The 11,982-nt window shown below is 39.0% G+C and overlaps 1 protein-coding gene across 1 annotated transcript; it reads right to left on the bottom strand.

Moving 5' to 3' along the window:
- Positions 1 to 10,511: 10,511 nt before the first annotated feature.
- LOC100340047 (olfactory receptor 10Q1) lies at positions 10,512 to 11,471 on the bottom strand. Its single transcript, XM_002708974.3, has one exon. The coding sequence runs from the start codon at positions 11,469 to 11,471 to the stop codon at positions 10,512 to 10,514; it is 960 nt and encodes a 319-aa protein (XP_002709020.3).
- Between the last annotated feature and the right edge of the window lie 511 nt (positions 11,472 to 11,982).

The raw sequence follows: 11,982 nt of genomic DNA, 5'->3' as shown, positions 1-11,982 counted from the left end.
ACTCCCTCTCCCATCCCATTCTTTATCAAGATTCATTTTCAATTATCTTGATATACAGAAGTTTTAAGGCTTTCCACTGTATTTTGTATTTGATGTATTGAATTCTGCATTTCAAGTATTTCATTGTGATTTCTCCCCCATATTTCAATTTCGAGATATGTTGAGAGGGTGGGGGCACCTTCCCTTCGTTTGTGGTTGCTCAGCCCCTGTCAGTCCTCTCAGTCAGACTCAAAGTCAGTTGGGGAGCACAAGTTTTTTCCCCTCATAAAATCCCTGGGCTGCACCTTGTAGCCCCTTCTCATTTCATAGTGGTGCTTTCCTGCTGCTGGTTGCCTGCTGCTGCAGCTACTGACAGATGGCATCGCATCTAGGACAGTTGGTAGGCACTTGCACAAGAGCTGGTGCAGCTATTACAAATGTCCAAAATGGCTCACGGCTTCTCTCAGCGGGTTGCCAAGAGCTGTTGTGTGTTCGGTGGGGAGAATGGGGAGAGAGAAATGTGCCCCTATTTTTCCAGTAGGTCAGCAGTTACACTGTCCCCCACAGAGCTCCAGGCATGGCAGACTCACGCCAGGCTCACCCTGAAGGTATTTGCTATTATACGGGATACTATAGTCTGATCTCTCCTCCTTCTCCAAAACTGGTGCTTGTGCTGCGTGTCCACACCCTTCACATAGATCCACAGCATGCCTCTTCCTTATGCAGAGTTCCCATGATAATGCACTTTAAATAAAAACTAGCCTAGAGCAGTAAGGTCTCTCCCAATTCTGCCATCTTGGAATCTCTCTCCCCCATAAGTTTTTAATAAAACATCAATAATTCACCATTATTTCTTTCAAATTTCACAATAAATTTGATTTTTGTTCTTGCTCCAATTTTGCAGCATTCATTTTGCTCTGATAGGAATCCTTTTCATACTGACGTTTTATCCTTCTTAGCATCTCAAACTAGAACTTTGTTAAAACTATGATAATACCTTAGTATGAGTTATTTTTGTGTATAAATTTTTAATTCCATGTAGATTTTTTTCTTATTATACATTTTCATGACCATTTTGAAGACTTCTCTTATGTCATTATCAATGTGAAAATACCTGTTGAAAATCTTGCAGGTTAATTTAGACTCTTCCAACATCCACAAGACAAACTACTTGTTCAGAATGTATTGTCATATAATAATTCCTTTAATTTAATTATTTCCCTACCTGTCTATCTCCTTATACAAACTCATTAGGCATACATAAACAGATATCCTACAGATCCTTAGGTCTTCAACATGTGGCAGTGAGAAATCAGAATTCCTGAGAATTCTCAGGAATTTATGAAATTCTAAGTTACTCTTAAAATACTTCCATACTCTTTACTCATGATTATAGATCTAAGTTTGTTTAATAGTTATAAGAGTTAGGAATATTAGTATATACCAAGTATAATAAACTATAGAGAAGAGTCAAACACTAGAATACTCACTGTTAGCATTTAGGATACATTTTTTTTAACTTTTATTTAATGAATATAAATTTCCAAAGTACGATTTATGGATTACAATGGCTTCCCCCCCATACCGTCCCTCCCACCCACAACCCTCCCCTTTCCCACTCCCTCTCCCCTTCCATTCACATCAAGATTCATTTTCGATTATTAGGATACATTTTCAACATCAAAACATTCAATTCTCCCAGTAGGTTAATGTCATTAAATAGTGTCACATGTCAAAATGCCAATTTAAAGGCTTATTTGCTTCCAAAAGTTGTTGCTTTTAAAAACACCGCTCATAGGGTTTGCATAAAGTGTCTTAGGCATTCACACTTCTGGATATTTATTTGGCTTGCAGCAGTGACTCACTGTTAGAAGTAGATAGGGTCAGGAACCAGCAGATGAAATAGCCACGAGCAAGACTGCGTGATTACGTCGGGACTCCTTTTCTTTGTGTTCCTGTCCTGGTTCTGGAAACGTAGACACAACCATCGGCTGTGTGTCATCATTTCCTGCTCCTGCTTTGCGCTTGACATGAGCTGATTCCTCTGAGTCAGCAACATCTGTAAGTTGTTTATTATGCTTTGACTTGCAGAGGAATGCTAGTGCTTTGAAAATGTTTCCTGGTTTCTCAACCAGCTTTTCTCAGAATTTGGATTTAAAAATTAAGATTTTTTTTGAGAAATGCTGAGAAGGAATTCCCACAAGAGAACAGCACTGTCACCACTAGTGATGTGATTGTGTATTCTGGCCTCAAGATGCGTATTTTGTCAGTGGTGGGGTCCATGTATTCAATTACACTGCCTGATCAAGTTTATTTTAATAGCATCCCAATGAGAGGGGAATAGAAGCAGGAAGTCAGTAGAATGAGGCCTTACACCCCTGGCAAGCACTTTTCTTAAGGAAATTTATACTAAGCTCAGATTCAAATACCAAAAAGGCCACACGAAGGTGATAAGCAAAGAGAAGTTTTAAAATTTTGTTTTTTATTTGAGAGAGATGGAGAGAGCCTGTGAGAGTGCTCCTATCCACTGATTCGCTTTCTAAAAGTCTGCAGCAAGCAGTCAGGGCTGGTCCAGTCTGAAGCCAGCAGCTGGGAACTCAGTCTAGGTCTCCCAAATGGGTGGCAGGGACCCAGTTACTTGCATCATTGCTGGAATTTAGAGTGCAGATAGTACTCAAAACTAGGCATTCTGAAATGTAATACGGGTGTCCCAACAGGTTTTAATCAGCAGCCCAAATGCCAGAGGAATAGATTTTTGAAGGCAGCAGAAAGATGCAGAGGAGGAAAAGTGGATGCAATCTACATTAGATCTGCAATAATGAATTCCATTGATGCTATCAGGAGGCTGCCTTGTTAGGAGGGGACGTCACTTGCTCAATGGAAATGTCACCAATTGCCGTTTCTGTCCCACCATCTGACTCATGACGTACTGACATTTCCGTCGATGTTTCAATTCCAGAATGGAATAACTTCAGCGAAAACCTCTTACAGGAAGGAAATAGTTTTTCATTCAACAGGAGAGTTTCTGTCATGCTCATTGCAGCACTATTCAGAGTAGCCAAGATACAGAATCAATCTAGGTATCCATCAGTAGACAACTTGATGATGAAATGTGATGTATATATGTATGTATTTATATATATGCATGCATGTATGTATTTATATATAATCCATGCATACATATATATATATATATATATATAAAAGGATACTATTCAGTCTTCAAAAGGAAGAAATTCTTTCATTTGCAACCATATGGATGAACTTGGAGAACACTATGCTAAGTGAAATAAACCGGGCAAGAAAGACAAATGCCAAATTATCTCACTGACATGTGGAAATTGAAAGAGTATAGAAACAGAGAAAAATGGTGATTATCAGAGATTTGGAGGAGGGCCAGAGGGTTGGGGAGATTCTGGTCAAAGGATACAAAATTTCAGTTAAACAGGAGAAATACTTCAAGGTAATGAATATGTCAGAGAGTTGATTTAACTATTACCCAGTATGTACATATATTCAAACATCATGTTGTATACCAAAAATATATATAAAATTTACTTTCAACTAAACAATAAATAAAAGAAAAAACTGGAGAAAGGGAAAGAGAAACTCATTCTATTAATCTAGAAAATGTATATTAAGGCAATTTGAAGCCCAGAAATTCAGTTTGAAATGATTGTTCAATACTTTGGATTCTTTTTTTCAATAGAGTAATATTTCACCCTCTTTTTTTTTGAGTTCTAAGTTAAGTTTTTTTGATGATTTGTGACATTTATTAAAGAATGAATGGAGGGGTGGAAATGAAGTTGCAAATTTTTCTTTCATTGGCATTCTACACAATGCCTACCACAATGTGTACAGATAAGTGATTCCTTGTGTTCTGATGTGACTTGACTTAAAGAGATTTCCTGCCAGCCAGGAAATTTTATTCCTCGCCTTCAGATCTTACTGGGAGCACAGGCATTTTTAATATGTTGTTAAATCCATGACCATCCCCTGAATAAATGACACATTATAGTTCTCCTTAACTGCATATGAAATCAGCTTAAAAATTAAAAGCTTCAAAAGCAACCAAGGGGCTGACACTGTGGCGTGGTGGGCTAAGTCTCCACCTGCAGCGCTGGCATCCCCTGTGGGCACCTGTTCTATTCCTGGCTGCTACTCTTCTGATCCAGCTCTCTGCTATGCCTTGGAAAGCAGTAGAAGGTGGCCCAAGTGCTTGGGCCCCTGCACTGGCACGGGAGATCCAGTAGAAGCTCTGGGCTCCTAGCTTTGGATTGGCACAACTCTGGCCATCCTGGCCATTTGGGGAGTGAACAGCGGATGGAAGACCTTCCTCTCTGTCTCTCTCTGTCTCTGTTACTCTGCCTCTCAAATAAATAAATAAAATCTTAAAAAAAAGCAACCTAGAGAAAAAGTCCTACTCTATAAAAAATGTCAACAGTGGATCTAAAGTGTGATAAAGAGAAGTTTATGTGCCATATAAAATTACATAACCCTCATATGCCTATCAGAAATGATTACTTTTCCGATTATGAGGGAAGCACAGTTTTATTTCAGAAAACAGAAAATTCATAAATGAATAAAGAAGAAACTAAAAAGCATTATTCATAATAACACAAACCACATGTAACAGTTATTAACTTTTTGGTGTATTTCTGCTTATCACTATGCTTAGTTTTGTGAGCTGTACTCCTATTGTAAATTCAGGTTTGAATTATGATTTTATTGCTTAGCAGTATAATGACAAATATTACCCTTTATTACTAATTTTTTTCTTCTTATTTAAAATAAAAACCTCACTTGTTTATTTGAGAAGCAGAGAGAAAAAGATAGGTAGATCAATAGATAGATAAATGTGTCATCTGCTGGTTCATATTCCAAGTGCCCCCAACAGACAGGGCTAAGCCAGGAATAAGCCAGGAGCCAGGACTTCAGTTTGGCTCTCCCAAAGGGAAGCAGGGGACTCAAATATTTGAGCTATTGCCTGTCGCCTCTAACGGTGTCCCTGGAAGTTAGAGTCAGGGATGGAACTGGTATTGAATCTGGGTACTCTGACATGGGCTGTGGATGTCCTAACCAGCGCGCCTAATGGTTGCCCCTAAAGATAATTTTGAATGTGTCTTTATGTCTGCTGTATTTTTGTTTCCAACATTGTTGTGTATTGGATTTTAGTTACTTTTCATTTGATAAACATAAATAATGGCCTTATATTTCCATTTTAAAAAATGTTTTTGAGGTGATGGTTTTAGAATAAGAAATGAAGAATAAAACCCTTTTAGGCCTTTGGTATACTTGGCTATATGGCATTCAGAAAGATGACACCAATTTACTAGGTCAGTTTTGACATCCATTGGCAGATACTCTTCTTATTCTTCTCATTCTTCTCTTTCTTCAGATTTGTAGGTGGGAAGAAATCCTTGCCTGGTGGTTTGCACCTGTACTAGCTGCTCCAGCAGAGGTAACTCCTGCTCAGACCTAACCCTGGAAACTTCCTCATGTTGTTGTTCATCCGGGTGAAAATAAGAAGACAGTCATGTAGCATCTGCTGTGAAGCAGAGAAGGAAGTGGAGTCTCCTTGAGAGTCTATAGAATTTGAGGCACAAGTCCAGGGAGATGTAGCAAGTATCCATGCTGAGGTAGGAGGAGCAGTAGTGCCATCTGCTGAGTGGATCTGTGAACAACAGCCGTTATGAAGCATAGGAGGTGGTGAATAAGATCAAACAGCCTAGACTAATGTGGGAGCCGCCAGCACAGGAGGCCCGTGAGGCAGTGCTGGCGCTGATGAGCAGTAGGCTTGATATCTCGGTAGGGTTAACATATAACAGGTGCTGGTCAACTAAAGTTAATTCCTGTGCCTTTCTTGGCGTAGCAGAATGAAAGAAGCTATATGGAATGAAGGTAATTAATATACTATACAAGCTATTGCTTGCCATGAATGGATATCTAAAATAAAAAATCAATTTCTTTGAGTAAAATATGTCTTTATGATCATTCCTTAGTTAAGGCACATTTTTGGAGGGTAGATTGTCATTATATCCTTAGGAGGCAGCATGTCTAAAGGTATCAATCTTTGTTCACAGCATGGGTAAGAAGAATGGTCCCCACCATTGCAGAGCAATTGCCATGGGTGAGTTGACAATGTTTCAAGTGGGACTTAGTACTTCACCCTATGATGCAAAATATAACATAGCTTATGATTTAGTATGTTTCATATATTTCAAAATAGCTAGAGGAGAGCATGTTGAATGTTCTCAGAACAAAGAAATGATATATGTTTGAGGGTCAGTAAGTGATGGCTCAAGTAATTGGTTCCTGCCACCTATGAGGGAGGCTCAGATTGAGTTCCTTGCTCCTGGGTTTGGCCTGACTCAGCCCTGGCTGTCGTGGACATTTGGGGAATGAATCAGCAGATGGGAGATCCCTCTCTCTCTTTGTCTCTGTCTGTTTTTCTATTTTCAAATAACATAAATATATAACTTTAAAACTTTAAAAGAAAATAATAAGCTCACACACAAATAGGACTAGGAGTTGGGCATTTAACTTACCAGTTAATATATCACTTTGGATACCTGCATGCAGGGTTGAAGTGCCTGGGTTAGAATTCTGGCTTCACTTCTGATTCTAGTTTCTTGCTAATACAGACCCTAGGAGGCAGCAGGTGCTGGCAGAGTGATTGAGTATCTGCCACCAATGTGGTTATTTTGGATTGAGTTACTGCTCCTGGCCTTGGCAAGGCCTGATTGTTGTGGGCATTTGGTGAATCAGAGTATAAAAGCCATCTCTCTGTCTTCCTGATATTCAAATAATAAATAAACAAATAATTTTAAAAAGAGCATGAAATAGACTATATTGGATATAAAATATACTGGAAATTTTGTCCAAATATTCAATTATTATACAAAACATTTCATTATTCTAAATTTTTTAAATCTTTATATTTGTCTTAATACTTAAACTGTCCTCCATATCAGAAATTATTTCCTATGCTTTGTTTATTCTGCTGTTGAAGTTCTTAATTGTATTTTAATTTAATTAATTGAAGTCTTATTTCTAAAATTTCTGTTTGGTTCTTTTTTTTTTTTTTTAACTATTTCTATCTTCTTAGTGAATTTGTCATTCATGTCACCTAATTTCGCCCTCATTTCTTTAAACTGTCTATCTATATTTTCCTGCATCAAATTGAGTTTCTCTAGATCATTATTGTGAATTCTATTTCAGTTATCTCATATGTTTCCTTCAGATCAGGACCTATTTCTACTGTCTTCTTGGGAGATGTCATGCTTCCTTGCTTCTTGTTTCCTTTGTTGACATATGTGTGTCTGATACAATAGTCTCTTCTTCATCACATAGATATTGTTGGAAAGGAGCTTTTGTTTAGATGAAATTGAGTGTGTCACTTGGCCTTTTGCTTTGGTTTTGGTTCTAGGTGAGCCATGAAGTATAGCTTCTAAGTGCTCTGAGTGATTTCTTTAGCTTTAACCAATGTTAGCACTGTCTATAAGTCACACAGTGTCTATAGTCTGCAGCAGTTTGTGGAGGTAGAAGTATGATTTTTGAAGTGGATGTGGGCTTCCTAGGGTGTGTATCTTCAGTCCCCAGAGAGTTGTATGTCAATCACAATAAGGTTTGTGATAGTCAAATCCTCATTGTTGCATCTCGAGGACTTAAAAACAAGAAAAAACTTGGGGCTAGCTTGTGGTACAGCAAGTTAAGCTGCCATATGCAGCACCAGCATCCTGGATGGGCACCAGTTTGAGTCCTGGCTGCTCCATTTCCAGTCCAGCTCCCTGCTAATGCATCTGGGAAAGCAGTAGAAGATGGCCCAAGTACTTGGTCCCCTGCAACCCGTGTGAGAGATCCAGACAGAGTCAGGCTCCTGGCTTTGGCCTGGTACAGCTCCAGCTACTGCGGTGATTTTGGGGAGTAAATTAGCAGATGGAAAATCTCTTTCTGTCTCTGTCCCTCACTCTGTAATTTGCTTTCAAACAAGCAAATAAATATTTGAAAAATGTAAATGTTCAAAATTAGTAGGAGGTGAGAAATAATAAGGATTAGAGCAGAAAAAATTAGAAAAAAGAGCAGTTCAACAAAACTGAAAGTTGGCTTTTTGAGAAGATAAAGAAAATGGACAAGCCTTTAGCCAGACTAACAAGGGAAAAAGGGGAAAAACAGAAATAAATAAAATAAAACAAAAATAAAATGTTTAGGTACACATTTAGCCAAAGAAGAGAAATATCTACAATGAAAATTATGAAAATTATAAAGCATTAGTGAAAGATATCACCAATGAGACAGAAAATGGAAAGGTAGTCCTAGTTCATGGATTGAAAGAATTAATATCATTCAAATGTCTACACCACCTAAATCAGTCTACAGATTTAGTACAATCCTGGTTAAAATACCATAGAATTCTTTACGGAATTAGAAAATACATTTCTAAGCTTAATATGGAATTGCAAGAGGCCCAGAAGGTATCACTGTACCGGATTTCAAAGCATATACCAATGCTAGAGTAATTAAAACAGCATGGTAATGGCAAAACAAACAAACAAACAAACAAACAAAAAAACTTGACACATAGATCAATGGAACACTATAGAGAACCCAGAAATTAATTCACGTACATACAGCACCTGATTCTGGACAAAAGTGCCCAGAACATGGATTGGAGAAAGGATAGTCTCTTCAATAAATGATTCTGGTGAAACTTGACATATATAAACAGAAGAATGAAATTAGATGTCTACCTTTCATCACAGACAAAAATCAACTTTAGGTGGATCAAAAGTCTAATTTAAGATCTGAGACTATGGGGGCCGGTGCTGTGGTGCAGCAGGTTAAAGCCCTGGCCTAAATTGCCAGGATCCCATATGGACACCCATTCTAGTCCTGGCTGCTCCTTTTCCAATCCAGCTCTCTGCTATGGCCTGGGATAGCAGTAGAAGATGGCCCAAGTCCTTGGGCCCCTGTACCCATGTGGGAGATCCAGAAGAAGCTTCTGGCTCCTGGCTTCGGATTGGCCCAGTTCCAGCCATTGCGGCCAATTGGGGAGTGAACCATAGGTTGGAAGACCTCTCTGTCTGTCTCTACTTCTCTTTGTAACTCTGTCTTTCAAATAAATAAAATAAATCTTAAAAAAAAAATCTGAGACTATGAAATTGCTAGAAGAAAATGTAGAGAAAATACTATAAGACATTGGTGTAGGTGATTTCTTCTTAGAAAATATTCCCAAAGCAAGACAACAAAAGCAGAACTAGACTAATGGGATTATATTAAACTCAGAAACTACTATACAGCAAAGGGAAGAATCAATCAAATGAAGAGACATTTGACAGAATGGGAGAAAATATTTGCAGGCTACTTCTCTGACAAAGGATTAATAATCAAAATATATCAGTAACTCAGAAAACTGAACAATAAAAAATCCAGTTATGAAATTGTTCCTGAATACACAGTTCTTGAAAAGAGAATACAAATGGACAACAAATACAAGAGGGATTTCTCAATATTGTTAGCCATCAGAGAAATGCAAGTCAAAACCACGATGAGTTTTTACCTCATTCCTTTCAGAATCTTAAAGACAGAAACAAATTTTGGCAAGGTTGTGGAGAAAGGGGAATTCATATACCCTGTTGGTGGGAATGTAAATTAGCCAACCATTGTTGCAAACAATATGGGGATTTCCTCAAAAAATTAGAAAAATAGACTTGCCATATGATCTAGCAATTCCACTACTAGGTATGGGGCCAAAAGACAAAATCATTGTATAAAATAGATACCTTCTCTACCATTTTTATGGTGGAACACTACACACTATAGACAAAATATGGAATCTACCAAGGTGTCCATCATCAGATGAATGGATAAAGCACACATGCCCACGCATACATACATACACAATAACACAATGGAATATTCTTTACTATAAAGAAGAATGAAATTCTAACATTTGTAGCAAAATGGTTGGAACTACAGGACATCATGTTGAGTGAAATAAGCCAGACAATGAAAGACAAACACCATATCTTCTCTTGTATATGTGGAGCTAAACTTTAAAAGAGAAAGAAATGCCAGTGTGTATCAGTTTTGCTGCAAATACAGTATTTTGTCAAGCTCTGTTTAAAATATTTGTCAAAAAAATTGATAGGAATTACATACTACTAAAGTTTTAATGATCTTATTAATGTTTTAAAATTTACTCTTTATGAGTGAAGCTGAATATATTTTCATTTGATTATTCTTTATAACCCCTACATAGTTTTCAACTGGACTGTAGTCTTTTTACTTTTTATTTTTGAACACTTTATTATTGGTGTCATTAAGACTCTGAGTAAATATGTAAACTAAAAAATATATTGTCTCAAAAAATAATTTGAGGTAAATGACTAGGATTGTGGATAAGGAATGAATATACCAAAAAAAAAAATGTCAAATGTATACACTCAAAGGCAAGCACATGTTATAATTCCATTTGTTCTTTACAGCTCTTGACATACCACCGACAAACATTGAACCTCTCCACCAAGTCGTCAGTCGGTGCCAGAGGCCGCTTTACTGACGATGGCTTTCTTCAGAGCACCTTTGACATCCTTGTTCCTGAGCGTGTAGATCAAAGGGTTGAGTAAGGGGGTGATAAAGGTGTAGACGAGCGCGATTTTGCGGTCCTCGTCCTCCGAGGTGCTGGACCGGGGACGCAGGTAGACCAGGCTGCAGCAGCCGTACTGAAGCAGGACCACCGTGAGGTGCGAGGAGCAGGTGGAGAAAGCCCTGCTGCGGCCCTGGGCAGAGCGGATGCGGAGGATGGCGCGGGTGATGAACACGTAGGAGACACAGATGAGCAGGAAGGGCACCGTCAGCACGAGGATGCCCACGAAGTAGAGAACGGCCTGGTGCACGTGGGTGTCAGCGCACGCCAGGCGCAGGACTGGAGGCACATCGCAGAGGAAGTGGTTGATCTCCCGGCGGTGCCCACAGAAGGGCAGGGTGAAGATTAAGGCGGTGAGCTGCAGGGAGAGCGTGAGGGCCAGGATCGTGGAGCCCACCACCATCTGAATGCACAGCTTCTGGGTCATGATGAAGGTGTAGTGCAGTGGGTGGCAGATGGCCACGTAGCGGTCATAGGCCATGACTGCCAGGAGGAAACAGTCAATGCTGCCCAGGGTGACAAAGAAGAACATTTGGGCCCCACAACCAGCCAACGAAATGGGCTTCTGGGCTCCAAAAATGTTGGAAAGCATCAGGGGCACCACAACAGTGGTGTAGCAGATTTCCAGGAGAGACAGGTTGCACAGGAAGAAGTACATGGGGGTGTGGAGGGAGCTGTGTGTGCACACCACAGAGATGATGGCTGTGTTGCCACAGAGGATCATCAGGTAGAGGAGGAGGAAGAGGAGGAAGAGAAGGACCTGGAATTCTGGGACAGCTGTGAACAGGCGGAAAACAAACTCAGTAGGACCGGTTTGGTTGAAAACTTGTTTCCAACCCAACATGTTCTCTGTAAAAGAATAGGAACAGTTAACGCTGAGTGACTGAGTTGCTTGAGAAAAAGAGAGATTTTTAAATTTGATTTAGAGCCACCTATTGATATCCTGTTTCCATCCACAGTGCCTGAATTCACAATGGAAACCCTTTTGTAATTTTGCTTAGAAATCCTTACATATGGGATAAATACTCACCTGAAGTTACTGGCGACAAGACCTGTATAGTCCCTGGTGAAATGTCTGCAGATATTACTCTAATCCCATTGGTAAGATGTAAACTTTTCTTGTATTCAGTTAAACTAAAGTGATACATAGTTGTGGATAATTTTATAACAGGTGACTGGATATGCTCTTCTCGTTTTTTGTTGACGTTCTTTTCAATATATAGCCCACATGCAGAGAAATTCATGAATCAGAAATGTGCAGCTTGATTTCTTTTTTGCACATTAATTATACAAGTATGACCACTATCATCATATGAGAAAAAAAATGCTAGTAATCTACAAGCATCCTTCATGCT

This window comes from Oryctolagus cuniculus, chromosome 1 (genome assembly GCF_964237555.1).
Source record: "Oryctolagus cuniculus chromosome 1, mOryCun1.1, whole genome shotgun sequence".
Lineage (NCBI taxonomy): Eukaryota > Metazoa > Chordata > Mammalia > Lagomorpha > Leporidae > Oryctolagus > Oryctolagus cuniculus.
Note: the sequence above shows the minus strand (reverse complement) of the source record. Positions and strands in the feature narration are given on the sequence as shown.